The sequence below is a fragment of the Mustela erminea genome, chromosome 1, assembly GCF_009829155.1.
Source record: "Mustela erminea isolate mMusErm1 chromosome 1, mMusErm1.Pri, whole genome shotgun sequence".
NCBI lineage: Eukaryota > Metazoa > Chordata > Mammalia > Carnivora > Mustelidae > Mustela > Mustela erminea.
In genome coordinates this window covers 216140353-216158554 of record NC_045614.1, presented here as the reverse complement: position 1 = coordinate 216158554, position 18202 = coordinate 216140353, and the positions used below count along the sequence as shown (strand labels likewise).

Genomic DNA, 18202 nt, shown 5'->3' with positions numbered 1-18202 from the left:
CGCGGGGGGTAACAGCACCCTCGTGACACTCCGAGCCTAGCACAGATACGCGACCTGACGTGAGAACCTTGACCGCGCTTGGGCGGGTCACCTGTTCAGGGAGAACAGCCCAGGTCCCCGCTCATACCTGAGGCAGGATGGTTACACGGAACGACCGGCTGGAGTTCTCGTCTCTCAGGTAGATGGAGATTTTTGGGAAGTAAGACCAAGGTGTCTCCGAATTGGTCCAGCAAGCCAGCTGGGACCCGGTCCAGAAACCATCAGAGAATTCTGGAATCTGGGCAGAACGAGATCACGTGAGAAAGCAGGACTACTCTGGCACATCAACAGGAAGCAGCTCCCAGCTCCCCTCGACACCTCGCCAGATGCCCGTGGCGGTAAACCATGTTTCTCTTGGACGGCGTGGCGGAGACAGCAGTCCTCCGGAAGGGGACCACTGATGACAAACACGCGGCTGTCAAGATCACCCAGGCACACAGAGTACTGACTGGCGTCGGACTCAGCAGCCAGCCCTCTGCAGCACTGATTACTTTAATTCTCGCAAACCCCCATGGGCACAGTAGCAGCACCCCCGTGCCCCGCGTTAGAGATGAGGAAACCAGAGCACACAGAGGGGAAGCCACCTGCCCCAGGTCTCGGTAGTGGGCAATGGCCCTTTGGAAGAGAGGCTACATCCCACATGTGGCCCTCTAGACCGCTTTGGACATCACCTCTCCTCTGAATTTCGAGCATAGCATTATGCCCCCTGGTGTAGAGTCTTCCCACCACCCCCCTGGGAGGGGGAGGTCCCTGCAGTCCCAGAATATCTTTTTCCTCCTGCAGACATCAGCTCAGACACCACCTTCCGGGAAGCCCCCCAACCCTGCTGATGTCCCATCATGTAGCTCTTCCCCGTGGTCCCTCTCCCTGTAACAGCTGTAGTTTGACATTTCTGGGTGTAACTGCTCACCTTCTCTTTCCTGCACGGTGATCTGAGTCCTTGAAGGACAGAGATGTACTGTCTGCCTGCCTTACGGTTCTAACACCTGGCCCATAGGAGAAACTCAGGAAATATTTGTGGTAAAAATAAACAGCCAAGAACACAGAGCACACACCTGAGAGCCTCCCAGCAGGGGTCGGCTGAACCCGATGAAGAGCGATGCCCCCTGCACATGCCCGCTACGCACTCAGTCTGCAAGTTACCCACAAATAACTCCTGCCACCTCACCAGGGCAAGGAACGGTTTTAAGCAGACTTACCCTGCACCTGCTAGTAGTGTACGCGATGGGGGCGGAGCTAGGAGAGTATGGGGTGGGGCGGAGCTAGGGGTGGGGCGGAGCTAGGGGCGGGGTGGAGCTAGGAGAGGATGGAATGGGGCGGAGCTAGGAGGGTATATGATGGGGCAGGGCTAGAAGAATCCTGACCTGGCGTGAGGGGTGACTATCAAGGGAGCGTCCCTAGGAAGCTGAAGTCAGCTAAGAGCCAGGGAGCAGCAGGAGATGAGTCTGAGGGCGGGCGGGCCGCGCACAGAAGCTGCCTCACTGGACGGACCAGATGCAGCCACAGAGGCCGGAGCTGTGGATAGGAAGGAGCAGGAGCCCGGGGACAGAGGTTATCTTGGTGGCCTTGGCGTCTTCAGCAGAGATCATCTGTCAGAGATCCGAGCTTTGCGGGGAGCCAGGTGTGATTTACGAGTCCAAAGGGGATTTACAAAGGCCACGAGTTCTGGAATCTGAACTCCTATCCAGCCAGGCCCACTCGAGAGTACTATGGGCGGATGGGAAACTATGATGTGGCACCAAGGGAATCCCTTTCAGGAGAATACGGGGAGGAGAGAGGGGCCGAGGGCCCACCCTGGATGGCGCCAGCAAAGCAGACAGCCACGAAGAGGGCACAGGGACGGGAAGTCCAGGAAGGAGGGTGCTACGGGAACGGAGAGAAAGCACGATGGGGCGGAGACTGAGCAGGGCAAGTACAGAGACAGTGGAGCGTCACAGCGTGAGTGCGGGCTGCTCTGTTGCAGGAAGACAACGCCGCAGGTGCGCGCCTGCCTGCCCTCGGCCCTCCGTCCGTCCCTCCCTCTGGACCACACAGTGGGGAGAAAACGCCCTGGGGTTTTTCATCTACTCCAGGGGCCACCCATTGTGACACTGTTAGTGACTGATTTGTAACATTTAAACAGTTTGTAAAATAACATTTTAACAGTTTGTAACATTGTAACATTTGTAACATAAAATGTTAATACATTTTCACCTTTTGTAAAAGTTAAGTTGATTTGAACTACCTGCCGGAGGGCAGAATCCCAGAGGCCAGATGAGTCAGTGAGGGTCATTCGCTGGCCAGAAGGATGGGCTAAGCTGGGGGGTGGCTGGGTCTGCACCCAGGGCAGGGAGCCCCACGTCAGTGCCCGTGGGCAGCTCCAATTTGCAGATGAAGGATCAGGCCTGGTAACTCACCTAAGGAGCCCAGTTCCGGATCGGACGGGGGCCCCGTGCCTCCAAAGAGGCATCTGTGAGTCCAAGGGCCTCCCCGGAGGCTATGCCACGTGTCCTTGGAGGGCAGTTTCGACCCTCAGATCACAGAGTTCAGAGTCAGAAGTCATCCTAAGGCAGGTGTCATCCTGCATCTGGATTTTTCAGATGGGGGAGCGCTGGGCCGAGCACCAGGGCGCTGCAGCTAGGAGGAGAGGGTGCCTGGGCCTCTAATGTCTACGGAACTCCATTTCAAAATACAGACCATGCATTCCTAGAATCCCATCTGAACAAACCGGGCCGGAGACAGCCCAACATTGACATTGCATTTAATTCCCTGAAGCCAGGTTATTCCTTTAACCAGAAAGCAAGCCTACGCCACAACAGGTGAGAAAGAACACACCCATCTTCGGGCCAGGCGCGCGGACACAGGGACCCTGTGCCCCTGTCCGTCTCCCCGGTCCCCCTCCTTCTCCCTCCCCCCAGCTGGCTGTGCTTTCCCTGCCCAAGCCGGAGAACCTTCCCGGGTCCTGGCCTTCCTGACACAGGCTCTGGAATCAGAGGATCCTTTTAGACGAGGCAAACAAATCTTGTAATCCCATTTCTACCACCACCAACCATGGGCTACGATGCCCTGGGGGTGCCACTCTGTTCCCTTGTGGCTCCCATGGGGGCTGGCGTCCCTGGCCCCCCAGAGGCGGGGCCCGTCCTGCGGGGTGGTCCTCACACACTTCCAGCCCGGAATACTCAGTCTGAGGAGGCTCGTGTCGGGTCTGCCGAGGACACTCTCACTACCAAAGAAAATCAGCATATGGCTCCATATTTTAAGCACGGTCTGATTTTCAGCCAGCGTTCTGAATCGAGGGCACTAAAAACTTTCCTTGCCTTTTTTTCTGATTCAGCAGATACGGGCTAAGATAGGAGCTTTCCTCTGGCTTTTGACCACTGCTGCCCGGAAGTCCTTTCAAGCTCAGAAGGGGCCTCTGCGCTGCTTCTTGTCCCGGCTCTTGTCCGTCCTCTCCGATCGCCTGCAGCTCCGCCCACCTGCAGCTCCGCCCACGCCAGCTCCAGACTTCTGAAGTTTGGCTCAGGACGCCCAAAACCCCTTCCTCCTTCCCCCGCTCCTGCTAGAACCCGGCAGCAAAGACCTGCTCAGCATTTTCCCATCACTCTTTGGATTCGGCCGGGGGAGTTGTGGGAGAGTCAGGCTGGTGTTAGCAGCAGCATAAAGACTTTGCACAGGAGACACGGGTTTTTGGTGACCTTGCAAGGGTGGCGCTGTACAAAGGCAGGCTTAGGACAACACCCAGGGTGCGGAGAACATCCGTCTCACGTTCGAACAAAGAGCAGCTGCCCGGGTGGGACATCAGACGCTTCTCGTTCTACAGCTCCCGTGTGCAGGGCACACTGTGCTCCAGCAACCCCCGACAGCCCCGCGAGGGGAACGTGGAGGCTCCGAGGGCCCAAATCCCGTCCCAGGCACCGCGCTAGCGAGCAGCCGAAACCAGCCTCCGTTCGGGTCCGTCCGACCCCGGAAGGCTTGTTCTTCCCACTCAGTCTACCCTTCGGTCTCTACCCTGCTGCCCGGAACCAGCTGGGAAGCTGGGGCCGTACCGGGATGCTGTCAGCCACGTCTCCAAAATTCATGTTGTTCTTGAGCAGGATTTTAAAAATCATTACACTGGCTGATCAGCCTTTGTCTTCTGTGAATCACATTCTTTTACAGAAGAACTCAAATCTCCGTACAGCCTGAACGAAGGCCAAAAAGAGTACGACTTGGGGTTCACAGGTCTTGTTTTAGAGGCTGTGAACATATTCCTGGTTCACTATTTCCTCTAGTATAGAATGTTACCAAGAGGCTTTTTTTCTTATTAAAAAAAAAAGAAAAAGAAAAGTACTCCATCCAGGTTGCTATTATTTGAAATAATCAACAGCCCGGCACCTTCAGATCCAAATTCCCTGGGGTTCGTCTGAAGAAATTCTTTGCTAGTTAAGAGGAAGACTGTGTACTTAATAAGTAATAGTTGAAAAATTAAAAAAAAAACCCAATCCCTCAGAATCCTCAGATAAAGACTACTGAATACACAGAAGGGCTGCCTCCCCCAGCATGTGGTCATGACCTAGGGCTCTCCAGGATTTATCAGAACCCTGAGGACTCACCAGAGACGTGCGGGCCACCGCCTCAACCACCGCGTTGAACACCTTCTGGGGCAGGCGCAGGAGTGTGGTGCCGCTGTCCACGATGGCCTTGTCTGCGTTATACTGCAACGGAGGCGGGTTGGTGGGGAGAGGGCATGAGTTCCAGGCAATGTGATTCTAGCCTGCTGTCCCTGTGTGGGTCCGCCACACACAGCTTCCGGCAGCCGGGGGACCTCGGTGACTCGACTCATGGCACAGTCTAGGAACTTGGACACTAGCCCAACATTCTCACTTCCCAGAAAAGGAAACGGAGACCAGGAAAGGGAAGGGACGTGTCCAAAATCAACAGCTCTCCCCTCACAGACAACTGCCCCATCTGGAGGTGCCCAGGTGACCCTGTCCCTGTCAAGGAGCTCCCAAGGGCAAAGGCAGCAGACCCCTGTGTCTTTCCAGATTCAAACGACACATCAATTACCATTTATGCAAATCCTACAGAAGCAACTATTATCCCAGAAATGGAGAAAGAAGATTAGGATGGCCAGACACACCATATCTGCATCTAGGATGGAACCACAGCCACGTTCAGAGAAAGGATCTCGCATGTGCGCACATGGAAGTCTGCACTGCGTTGTGGCCCTCCGCTTGGAGTCGCTCACTGGATTCTTTAGTGTAAGGAAGTGCCTCTGACCAGAGAGCCAGCTCTATGGCCTTAGGACTGGAGACTCTCCTAGAAGGAGTAAGCACTGCTCTCCTGGGCTCGGGTGGGTTTCAGAGGCATCTGTGCCTGTGGGAACCGTGGTGGGCGCGTGAGAAAGGAGGTGGTGGCAGGGAGGCACAGAAGGAGATACCCAGCCTGCAGGCACTGTGGGGGACTGCCTGCCGCAAGCTGTCCTCCTCACGATGCCATTACATCCCCCAGGAACGCCCAGCGCAGACAGGGTGCGCACAGCGCTCCTGCGGGACCTGGCGCCCCAGCTCTGCACTTCTGCCCCCTACCCCGTGAGGACAGTCAGGACACGCTGCTCTGCAGAGCATGACCTGTCCTGGAGGGAGAGGGGCGCGGCGGTGGAGGGGTGAACAGAAGGCAAAGCGGATGGTTTCCTTTGAGTTTCATTTTGCTTAATTGTAGCCCTGTTTTCTCCCTTGCACGGATTAAAAACCTGCTCTTCCAACCTCTGAAACACAGTCCTGGAACCATCAAGCCCAGGGGAACGGCGAAAGGGGCTCTACAGTGTTCTTCACACACGCAGGTTTATGCTTTTTTTTTCCATATGAAGCTGAGTGACTGGAAGGAAGCAAGTCTTCTAGAAGGAGGAGTTCATTATCATGCAAAAAGGCCCGATCACTTTTAATGTATGGATCTTTGATTTATCTTGTAATGTGCCTTCTAGTTTTCTTGGGCTTTTTTTGAAGGTTTATTTATTTATTTTAGAGAAAGAGAGGGCGTGCATGCTTGTGGCGGGGGCTGGGGAGGGGCAGAGACTGAAGAGACTCCAGGCTGACTCTCCACGGGACACAGAGCCAACCTAGGGCTCCATCCCAGGGTTCTGAGATCACGACCTGCGCTAAACCAAGAGCCAGACACTTAAGTGACTGCCCCACCCAGGTGCCCCCCCATACCTTCTAATTTCCTATTCCGGTCCCAGCTACAGTATTAAAGTGACACAAAGAGGTCACAATGTGCATACCTCTCTGCAATCCAGATTCAGGCTCTGGCCTCCGATTTCCAGCTTGAGAATCTCTATCTGGTAGTACCACTCCTCCTTAATAGGGGTATACCAGATGTCTCCTTTGTACAAGCTTGGCTCAATTCCACCCAGGACCTGAGAAGGAAAACATTTACAGGTATAAGAGAAAAAATACGGAGGCATAGCCACAGGTTACACAGAGAAGCATACAATCAGAATGCCCATCCACGTCTTACGATGATGTTACAAAACACAGATGCTTAGAAATTAAACAGGGTACATCTGGGGGCCATGTATCCAAAGGTCAAACAGTCTTGTGCCCTCGTCTGTTCCAGATGCTCTGGTGGTCTCCCTTCTGCAAAGGATGGCCCTGCATTTCTAGCCTTATCATACCAAGATGTACCCCCCATCGAATGAGGCAGAACACTGTCGGACAAGAATTCAGTTCCTCAGAAGACAGAGGAGGACTCAACGGTCTCACACGTTTGCATGGAAGGCAGACAAAGGAGCGTCCCTAATCAAAATCTGATGGTGCAAAACTATAAAACATCACCCCACATATCCTAGGCTGTCCTCTGTCCTGAAAACGGGGGTAAGTAAGGTATTCAGATCGGGTGTAGTGTAAGCAAATGAAAGCAGCTGCGTGTCTGCTTCTCACAGCCGGACAACTAGGGGGTTGTCAGCACCCACCCCGAGGGGCCCTTCTTGTGCGCTGTCCTTGTCACCTCTCGCTTGAGACATCGGGGCGGGGGGGCAGGGTCCATCGAGGGGACACTCAGCCTCAGTACATCCACAGAGCTGGTGGCCTTGATCTGATCGTGTTTCACTAGAAAACTTCCTGCTGTGTGTGTGTACGTGTGTACGCACTCGTGTAGAGAAAGGACACAGAGGTGTCCCTGTCTCGGCACCAGATTAGGAAGTCGCCAGACTTTCCTCCAACCAGTGGACGGACCCTGGGTAAGGCCCGCCGGCCACGCCCCCACCGGTCCTCACCCGCCCCTCTCCCACCTGCCAAAATTTTTCTAGGAAATCATTTTAAAAAGCTTTCATAGAATTGGGGGAAGCAATGAGAATCAGCTTCTGGCTGGCAGGATAATTAGAAAAGATAAAAATAATACCTAATTTTACCCATTCTTTTTAAAGGTTCTGTAAGAAGGGCGATCAAAAGTCCACAGTACTGATGTATACTTCTGTGTCTAGCATTTCCACCAGGGTGTTCACAAAACAGAAAAGCTGCCCGATTCATTTGTGATATTTTTCCCCCCTTGAGGACTAAAAGATACCCACAAGACTACCTCCGTTGGTACCAGATCCAGCCACGGGCAGCCCCGCCCCACACATCTGCATGGAGAAGACGTTGGGGATCCTTGCTTGGGCCACCAGGGAATCGAAGAACGTCTCCAAGGAACTTGACGGCTGTAGGAGACACAAGGACAGCAGCCCCATGACTCTCGGCGGAGATAAGGACCAAGCCAAAGTTGACACGGGGCATGGGGTCCAAACCTGGTTTTCTTCATATCTGTTTTCATGGGGAAACAACAAGCATCTGTTCAAGGGCAGTAATTCGGAAACCAGCAACAGACCTTCCTACTACGCAATGTTTTCCTGTCTGTGTGGCTCTGCTGGAAAAATAAGATAGTATTTCTAAAATCGGAAGGAGACAGAGAAGATCCGTGCGGTCCCTGCGCAAGGAAGAGACGCAAACCTAAGACACTATTTCTAGAGCTGCTGGTACGTCGTCACATTATCACCACGACGCCCTGTGAGGCAGGCACGAGGCGTGGACGTGGGTCACCAACGGGGCTGGTGGGCTCCCATCTCAGCGTGAGCCAGGAGAGAAGCGCCTCTGGGAGTGGCCTTCGTGGCTTCGGAAAACGTGCTTCACCTCTCTAGGCCACGGTCGTCTGCCACACGCCAGGTGCTAAGCTTGAGACCTCTCAGACCCCAGACTCTGCTGAGCTCCGGGGAGCAGAAGAGCAGCAGCAAAGGACAGTCCTGCGTCCCTGAGCTTGAAAAGTCCCAGATTCCCAGCTACCATAGTTCAGTGGACCTAAGTGGCCTATGCTTTCCTTCCACAGAGCCAGCACTCACTCAGGGCGCCCCATGTCTCCAGAACTCAGTGTGCGCACAGCTCTGCGCTGGGGGTGGGCTTCCAGGCCTGCAGGTCCCGAGGACCAGTCAGGGACTTGTGCAGCACAGACTTTGGGTTTGACAACTGAGGATACAGTCACTCAGAGATGTTGGTTCCTGATGGAAATTTACTTGTCGTGGCCCCGTTGCCGGGCAGATTCGGACGACCGGCAGTCAACATCGGGACTATCATTTACTGCCCGTAAGAATGAAAACTGTAATTCTGGGGAGAGCAAGCACAAAGCTTCCCATTTATTTAACTCAGTTGCGTCTGGCCTCCTCCGGTTTCTGTGGCCTCTCTGGCAGGACCGGGCACGATATCCTCCCACCACGTGTGCGCTGGCGTCCCGGGGGCCGACGGACACGAAGTGGGCTGGGCGTGGTGCTGACCCGGCTGCCGTCCTCCTGGCCACCTGCGTAGGAGGCAGCAAAGGCAACACCGCCTGGGACTGAATTCTGGCTTCGCCACCTGCTCCCCGTGTGACCGGTTCCTTTGTTTCTTTATCTGTGAAATGGGGAACCAGTAGCCTCCCGGAGCTGCTCCTGGGGCTTCGATGAGCCAGTACACACAAAAGCCTTGGAACAGTGCCTGGCCCGCAGTGAGGGATCTATTAGGATTCTGCCCAGTCATTCCTCAGGTTCCCTCTGGAGGTTTGAAAACATACAGGTACCAAGGTCAACCTGAGAGAGTCCAGCTAGTGGGCGTGCCGCTGGACGCAGGCATCTGTGGTGTGAGACCCCGGCAGGGCAGGCGGGGTCTGAGGCACAGCCTCGGTGGGAATCCTTGGCGGGAAGCATCGTGACGGACTGGGGTCACCACGCGCCGTGGCCACCCCTGAGGGCTAAGCCAACCAGTTCCGCAGCCGCTCTGGCCCACCAAGCCGCACGTCCAGCCACGCACCGCGCCCTACCCATCCCGACCATCTCCCCAAACCTGGGACAGGAAGCCAGTCGCCGTCATCTCAGAATTCCACACACAAGAAGGTCGTGTGGCAAGCCTGGCCACCCTGGGGACCCAGAAGTCATTATTTGCAAGGAAGCTTATTTTCAGTACTATCCACCGCAGGCAAGTCAGCTTTATTCTGCAGTCCCCCCGAGAAGCAGCACGAAACCAACCATGCTCATACCTTGCCCCGTCCGAGCCAGGTAACAAAGCAATGTTTTGTCCTCGGTCACACTGTCTATGAACTTGTACCGAGGAATGTGTGTTATTAAAATGAGTCTACACAGTTCATATTAAGCTCACCCTACGGTACTGAGAAGAAAGGGGCTCCAGAGCCCCCCAGGCTCTGGGCGAGGAGGGTAAACCTCTCCGACCCTCAGTCTGCACATCCGTAAAATGGGAGAACGTGGCCACCCACAGGTCACCAGAACCCAGGGAACCAAGTCCTGGGATGTCCTCAGCCCGCCTGTCTCACAGGCCTCTCGCTCCTTAAGAGTCTCAGGCTCGGGGGCGCCTGGGTGGCTCAGCTGGTTAAGCCACTGCCTTCGGCTCAGGTCATGATCCCAGAGTCCCGGGATCGAGTCCTGCATCGGGCTCCCAGCTCAGCAGGGGGACGGCTTCTCCCTCTGACCTTCTCCCCCCTCATACTCTCTCTCACTCTCAAATAAATAAATACAATCTTTAAAAAAAAGAAAAAAAAAAAGAAAGAAAGAAAGAAAAGAAAAGAATCCCAGGCTCAGGAACTCCCTTGCCTGCCGCCCGCTCCCCACCTCGCCCCTCCGTGCACCATTACTAGTGAGCTGGGGCCGGGACGAACATCCCTGTGGGAGAGAAAACAGGCTTTCCCCCGAGCATCCTCATGGACCAGGACGGGCTCCGCAGCCCTCCAACCTGCTTCTGCTCAGTCCACACTTCTCTGGCTGCAAGCTGAGCGCTGACCAATCAGAGGGCAAGATGCGGGGCCCAGGACGGCCAGGAGGGGTGACCGCCTTCTGCTCTGCTCCAGGACGCACCCTGGTATTTCATCCGCTTGACCCGGTTCCTCTCTTGGGGGAGACTCCCCAGCCTGCCTCCCCACCCAGGCACACCAACGTCACTCCCTTTGGGCTGGCCGAGTCCAAAAGTTTGCAGATCCCGTCTTTCCCATTTTGTGCAAGTTCCGATGCGGATGAGAGCACGGGCTGCACACGTTCCCCTCGGGGCCTCCTGGGCCACTGGCCTGCGGTCTCTGGGACGCGCTTTCAGGCCTTCCCTGGGCTCCAGTGGCCCCTCTGGGGTGTCCGCACCCACGGGGAAGCAGCACGATGCTCTCTCCCCTGGTGGGGTGTCTCCCTGGCCGAGGCTCCAGGGCCGGCCACAGGCTCCACCATCCTTGTGAGAACGTATGAATCTAATAAGTGTGTTTTCTTTTAATCCTCCCCCCCCAAAAAAATGGGTCGATGCCAAAATTCAAGTGACTCGGATTCTGTTCACATTTTTAAACTACAGAAGTAAAATAAGAAAAAACAAAGACAAATGAAACTAATGCTATGGGTGCATCGTGGCAGGAAGGTTCAATGGATTCACCATTACCTTAAAGTTTCAAGATGCCTAGAAACATAATTCACTGGGTGACCACGGTTGGTCTCCACCACGTGACTCTCAGCGACCAGCGTCATCTCCAGCAGCTGGGACCCCCTCCCCCCAACTGCCCGACTCGTCCTACTTCGACCCCAGACCGGCCTCACCTTGGCCAGAGCAGCGTAGGCGAGTCCCAGGATGCCGTTCCACTTGATCCCAGGCAGAAAGAAATTCTCGGACTCAAAGATAGTGGCGATGTTGACGAGGAACGAGCTATTGAAGCCTTTCGGGATGGTGACGACGTCCTCCCCGACAAAGCCCGTCCAGCTTCCCTGCGTGTACTTCACCGTGACATCGAAGCCCTTGGAGCGGTAAGTGCTCGACCTGGAGAAGGAAAAGACAAGGCCTGGGGCTGGCTCCGCGCGCTGCGTCCAGACGAGGTGGCCGGGCACGGTGGCCACGACTGCTCCCTTGAGCACAGGAAAGCGACCACATGCAATTCTTCATCATTAACGGCGATTCTGTTGACTCAGTGGGCAATTGCACTAGCCAGCCTCACTCACATCTGGTTGGTGTTTCCATGCCAAGTGTGCAGACAGCTCTGGGGTCGACACATAGCCCCGAGTTTAACAGTTACCCAAGGCGGCGGGCCATAACTTACTTAACCACATCTGCCTTTGAAGACACGGCCCGAACTGGGCACCCGCCTGGCCCCCTGGCTTTGCAGGGGCCCCGCACTGCTGCTCTATGACACAGGGAGGGACCTTCAGGTTTAGACGTCACACCCACAGCCAATGTGACAAATAAAGACTACCCCCACGCCTTCCTCCTCAGGGCCCACATTGCGTCCTGATGTCACAGCCTCCTCCTCCAGGCTGTCTCCAAATATGGGGGAGGGGTGCAGCTAGTGGCCTGTAGTGACACGAATCCCTGTGACACCGTCTGCAGTCCTACGTGTCCTATGGTAAGACCTGCTTAAACAGAGTCATGTGAAGCAGATCAGACCACAGGCAGGGCAGATGAGAATTCTGCCCTCGGGCTTTCAGAGACAGACAGTAAACAAAGAAATACATAAAATTCCATTCTAGGCAGTGGTAAAGTGGAAGGACTGCCCAGGGAATAAAGTGGGAGTGCGGGTAAGGGCATTGACTTGGCAGTCACCCAGGCCTCTCCAGTGCAGCCACCTCTGTAGGAGACCCGCGTGAAGACAATGAGCCCCATGGGAAGGATGCTCTGGACAAAGGACAGCAGGTGTCAAGGCCCTGGGGTGTCCAAACCTGTAAGGTAATTCCTATACCATCTGAGTTTGAAAACTCTGCTGAATTAGAGGACGGGACCCAGAGAATGTCTCTAGGCAAATATCTGAGCATTCCAACCACACTCACTCTAGGAAAACTGCCAAATTCCCAGAGAGATATCCGTTCACCAAGCAGATCACTTGTCCAGTGCTACTGTTTGCCCGAGGTTTTCATTCACTGTTTTCACACTGAGCCTTTGAATGCCAAGTCTGTGTCGTAGGACTGTTCGAACTAGTACAGTCTTGCCAGGGGTCCAGAAGGCAGTTAAGTCAGAGATGGTCTGACCTCTTCGTTGGGGGGCACAGCTCTTAAGCTTTAAATATGTTAACAGTCTTTAGTTCAGTAACGGTACTTCTGAGCGTCTGATCCTAAAGAAATACCCAGAGATACAAGACGGAGATTCAGGGACAAAGACAGTCACTATGTTTTAAAACAGCAAACAGCTGAGAACAACCTAAATGCCCAGCAGAAAGGGAACCATTCAGTAAAAGTATAGTGCCCCCCAATGATGGAATATTAGGTAGCACCAAAGAATGCTATTTACAAAGTCATTTTCAAGGACGCAGAAATAAGGTTGAAGAACTCTCGGTGGTTCCCTCTGGGGGGTGGGATTTGGGAGGGAGACTCTCCTTGTGGTCAGGCCCATCTGGAATTTCTGCACACATAGCTTTGATAATCAGGGGGAAAAAGTGATTCTTGGGGGCCTGGGGGGCTCAGTCAGTTAAGCATCTGCCTTCAGCTCAGGTCATGATCTCAGGGTCCTGGGATCGAGCCCCACATTGGGTCCCCTGCTCAGCAGGGAGTGTATGTCTCCCTCTCCCTCTGCCCCTCCCCATGCTTATGCACTCTTGTCTGTCAAATAAATAAATGACATTTTAAAAATATATTAAAAAATAAAAAATAAAGAACAAATATGTGATTCTTTCAAAGTCTGGCATACACATTTTGGAGAAATTTGATTTATGTGAACTTCAAAATGGGATACAAAATATGAAGGCTGCTTAATTTTAGTATTTACCACCTTAATTCAGTCGGCCACGATCTTAAAGGGACAGCAGCATTAGGGGACACCGCGCATGCGTGTGTCTCCTGGCAAGGGCAGACACAGACAGAGAGTGACAGGGGACGGGTCTGGGCACACGGAGTGCTGGGGGCCCGCCCATCAGAGGTCCCACAGGCAGGGCCGTCAGGTCACAGAAGCAGGAGACCAGAGGGTCACTGTCGTCCCATGTTGACTGCCGGCACCAAGTGAAATGTATCTGGTGCGAGACGGGCTATCCGCATGTATGCTGAACAGCAATGAGAACCCCGACTTTGGACCATCTGGGGTCGTTCCTCGTGTGTACAAATACACTACCGCTCACAGAAAAGGCTGTTCTGAAATGGGCAGAGAACAGGATCTGGCCCAGGGTCAGCACGCTTTTTCCATCAAGGGCTGAGCAAACAAGTTCCGCCTTCTGTGGGTCCCATGATCTCTGTTACGTCTCCCCAGCCCTGCGGGTGTAATGCGGAAGCAGCCACCGAGGAAACTGACCGAATGCACGCTGCTGGATTCTAATAAAGTTTTATTAACAGAAGGAGCAGGCTGGAGGTAGCCAGAGGGGCCTCGTTTGCCAGCTCCTGGCTGCAGAGATTCATTCTCTCCCCGATACAGCCTAAAGTGCCGCGACTTCCTTGGGCGAAGCTGTTTTATTTTTACTCTGCCCAGACTACAGAACACTCATTAGAACCTGCTAATGTCTAAGCGCCCGAAGCAGCCTTGTGGGTGTAGACCGTGAGGTTCCTACACTATCCTGACCAGCTTGCTTGTCCCCTCATGGGACAAGCTCGGGTTCAACCACCAGTTCCACTGCTCAGCTGTGTGACTCCAGCCCAGGTTACTTAACCTCTCTGTGCCTCTACGGCTTCAATGGGAAAAGGAGACTGCGCGGTACCACATCCCGTGGGGTTAATTCTGAAGACCAAGAGAGCAAACTCCAGAAAGCACTTAGAACAAACCCTGGGACAGATCAGGTGCACAAGAAAAACACCTGGTACTATCATAATTATCCGAACACTTGCTGCCTTTACTCCGTCTGTGAACAACTACTAGAAAGTGCAAGAATTTTTTCCCTGGGGCGCCTGGGCAGCTCAGTCGGTTGAGCGTCCGCCTCTTGCTTTCGGCTCAGGTCGTGATCTCAGGGTCGTGGGATGGGGCCCTGAGTGGGGCCCCGCGCTCCACGGGGAGTCTGCTTGGCACCCTCTCTCCCTTCCTGCCCCTCCCCCGCTCACATATATGCTCTCTCTCTTTCTCTCTCTAAATAAATAAATAAATCTTTTAAAAAAAAGTTAATTCCCTGAAAATGCTCCTACAGCGTTACTTGTACTGAATACCAGAAACAGTCTCATCCGGAAGTCCGAGCGTCCCCACGGGAAGGGGCTAGTCTGTTGTACAACTTGGTTAAGGCGGTGAGGGGCCGTCGGGGAGGGGAGCCATGGGGGCGGGGGGCCTCTCCGTTTCTAAAGGCAGAGTTCTCCGGCCTTCCAGAGCAGCGCCGTCCAACAGAACCGGCCGCCCTGACGGAAATATCCTGTACCCTATGCCGGCCAGTATGGTAACCAGGGGCGTCCTGAGCACTAAATACGACTGTACAGGGACTGGAGAGGTAGGCTGACTCCATCCAGTGCTCGGTAATTGAAATACCCACGTGGTTGCGGCTACCCTGGTAGAAAGCGTAGTTCTCGATAAGGCGAGAGAAAAAGTAGGTGCATCCTCTCTGAGCTCCTTGAGCTAAGCCTCCAAGGGCAAAAACCCCGGTGATGAATTGTAAGTAAATCTGAGGGCTATCGATGTAGAGTTTCCCGCATTGAATTGGGGAAAAAAAAGTATTCCCCCATCTTCATGACTCTAACAGCCCATTTGTTGGCACTAAAATGCTTCGGCTCGCAACTGCTCTGCGCATTAATTACGATCTTGAGAAAACCCCGGACTGGCTCGTCCTGCGGCTCCCGTTCTGGGTTCTCAGGAACAGCCGTCAGTCAGGGACACGGGTAGCCAGGACGAAGTCCACTCAGCAACAAAATCACTTCGAACCAAGTTCAGAAGGCATTCTGCCTCCGGGAAGAGTGTTGAGGATACACAGGACTGAAAGGGGAAATCCATGAACAGGGGAGAAAAGAGCCAGAGACATTTTATTTTAAAAGGAACCCGCTACTGTTTTCGGACGACGTGAAAAGAGCAGGTGGGAGGGCAAAGTTCACAGTCCTGGGGTCTGCTCCCCCCCAGGGAACGAGGAGTCTGGTGAAGAATGCACCCAGGGGCTCTCCTGCATTTGGGGGGCGGGTTGGAACCTACCTTCAGGGTTGTCAGACTGGCCCAAGTTGGTCCCTGGAAGGTTCTGGAAGGCTCCGGAAGTGACCAGACCAGAGTGGATGGGGCCACTGAAGGCCCAGTGGCCGCTCCACCAGCCTGCCCAGCCTGGAGAGTCGCCATCATGCCCAACAAGGACCAACGCTCGTGGGCGCCAGCAGTCCCCTCCGGGACAAGCAAACAAACGTGGGCTTGAGGAACAATCAACCATCAGGCACACATACGGCCCATCGGCCCGAGGAGAGACGCGCCCAGCTCGGCCCCCTTAAGGAGGCTACCTGGTAATTCCCTAACATCCTACCACCACTCACAAGCATCATTTGAGGAAACTAATTGCCCCCTCGCCACGACTACTCTTTGTGTCTTGACCCAGATGGGAGTATTTCCCCGGATAGTCTAACAGAAGGTCGGGGGATGAGTATACCAGATCTTTAATCAAACCAACTGGCCGGAGGCTGTTTTATTGGCTAAAAAAGAAGGACATCTAAAGAAACACACAATCTTCTTTTTGCCATGAAGAAACTCATTGGAACATTCGCCACCATAAAAAGAGGGCCTCGATGGGAGGAGGCCACACAAAGGACTGATGGAGCCTGGAGGCTCATTCCAGAAATCAAAGAGCTCTTGTCAAAGAGCCCCATGCCAAATCTCCAATTACTGGGAAATGTTTCAGGAAGCATTAAAACCTGAATATCCAAAGACTGGGGAACTGGAATCAGAGCTGACAAACCCAACCAGAAACCTTATTATAACTCAGGGAGATCAGAGGGACAAGCAAACACAGAAGCATCACAGGGCAGGGAGCTGCATCTCAGAAAAGAACCCTCTGTTGGAAATGGAGATGGGAAGCGAGAACGTTCTCCTGGCTTCCATTAAATACAACGGTGGAAAGCATACACCTTATGCCAATCAGAAAGTCAGCTGGAAGCCATATGCAAATCAGCAATGCACCATTTTACAGAAAATGTTCCTATCTTCACAATATTAGATCCATGTTTGGGGCGCCCCAGTGGCTCAGTCGGTGCAGCATCTGCCTTGGCCTCAGGTCATGATGCCAGGGTCCTAGGACTGAGTCCCAAGTCAGGCTCCCTGCTCAGTGAGGAGTCTACTTCTCTCTTTCCCTCTGCCCCTCCCCCTGCTCAGACACACATGCTCTCTCTCAAATAAATAATCTTTTTTTTAAATAAATAAATAAATTTGAGTCAAACAGAAGCGTGTGAGAAGCATGGGATATAAAAACAGAGAAAGGGAGAGAAAAAAAGTTAACACAAATCTGAGCAGGTACCTAATCTGCAAAGCACCCCTCTTTGTAGGGACACAGCTGATGGGACAGAACTTGCCGCAAACTCAGCAATGCGATGCTTCCCATCTGATTCGGTTAAGATACCTGACAAGCCTGTGGCAAGAATAGTTCTCTTAAAAGGAAGGCCAGGGGTCCAAAATGTGGGTGGCATCTTACCGGCCCTAAAGACCTTTCAGCAACACCTGGGAACAAAGAAGGTGGGCTGATGTCTGGGTGACAGAGCCTGGGGCACCCCCTGCCCGCTGGTTGGTTCTGTTATTTCTCTATTTGCTCACACATGGGGCACCCAAGAGAACCCTGAGTGCTCAGAAAGCTGGCAGAGGTCCCTCGGCTCTCTTACAGAATGAGAAGAAAGGAAGGCTTCACCATCGTGGGAGCCACGAGTTTTCACATTAAACCAAGCTGCATGTTTAAGCATGAAAAACAGTAACAACTGCCACCTGACCACCAACCCAGCCAGCAAGGTGAGCAGGTAAGTTAGTAAAAGGCGAAAGATTTATGCGATCTGAAGAGAAACCAGAGTATTGAGCAGGTAAGTTAGAAAGACATGTCCTGGAGCGCCTGGGTGACTCAGTCGGTTGGGCATTCGACTCTTGATTTTGGCTCAGGTCACAATCTCAGGGTCCTCGGATCAAACCCTATATCGGGCTCCCCGTTCAGTCAGTGGGGAGTCAAAGAAAAAAAAAAAAACAAACCTGTCCTACTGAAGCCTGAAAGTGAACCACTGTTCAACCAAACCATGAACAGAGTAGGAGGTAAATAAGACACCGGGAGCCTACAGTTCCTCAAATACTGTACGTCTTCACTGCCATCGTACACAGCATTTGTAATGCTATGACTCACCCTCAAATGTTTCCGTAACTGCATCTGCACGGCAAATGCATGACTGGCCTGCAAAGTGCTGTTCGGCCCCTCTCAACCCCTGGCTGAGGGTGTATGCCAAGGAAATGCTGCTTACGCATGGGAAGGAAATACTCATCCCGTGGGTAAATCCACACACTTGAGCCGAACATGACTATACTTTGGCTTCACTGTGTCTCGTGTGTCTGCAGATCCGCGATGAAAGGCAGAACTACGAAGAAAAGCCACTAAAGTTACAGCCGAGCTCCAAGCATGTGTGCTCTGGGCCCCACGGTAGGTGTTGGGACACTGGAGACATGTGGGGACCATCGCCCTACAATGGAAAAGACGTAGGGCTAGGACTGCTTTGCCACCAAAGTAACACTTTTTACATACTTTGAACACACACTGCATTTTCCAGAAATGCAACTAAATTGGGGGGAAACTTTACCAAGATCCTTCATCTATTTGGAAAATCTTGTCCCCAACCCAAGCGGCTCTT

The 18202-nt window shown here is 53.4% G+C and overlaps 1 protein-coding gene across 2 annotated transcripts in view; it reads right to left on the bottom strand.

Annotated features, from left to right (window-relative positions):
• The window catches only part of BACE2 (beta-secretase 2), an 81307-nt gene that overhangs the window by 25420 nt on the left and 37685 nt on the right, over positions 1-18202 (bottom strand). For both annotated transcript variants that reach the window (XM_032355404.1, XM_032355398.1), the window contains exons 3-7: positions 11078-11294; positions 7565-7693; positions 6278-6412; positions 4611-4712; positions 128-277 (exon numbers count right to left, since the gene is read on the bottom strand). In XM_032355404.1, coding sequence (XP_032211295.1) covers positions 128-277; positions 4611-4712; positions 6278-6412; positions 7565-7693; positions 11078-11294 — 733 coding nt within the window. The remainder of the gene's footprint in view (positions 1-127; positions 278-4610; positions 4713-6277; positions 6413-7564; positions 7694-11077; positions 11295-18202) is intronic.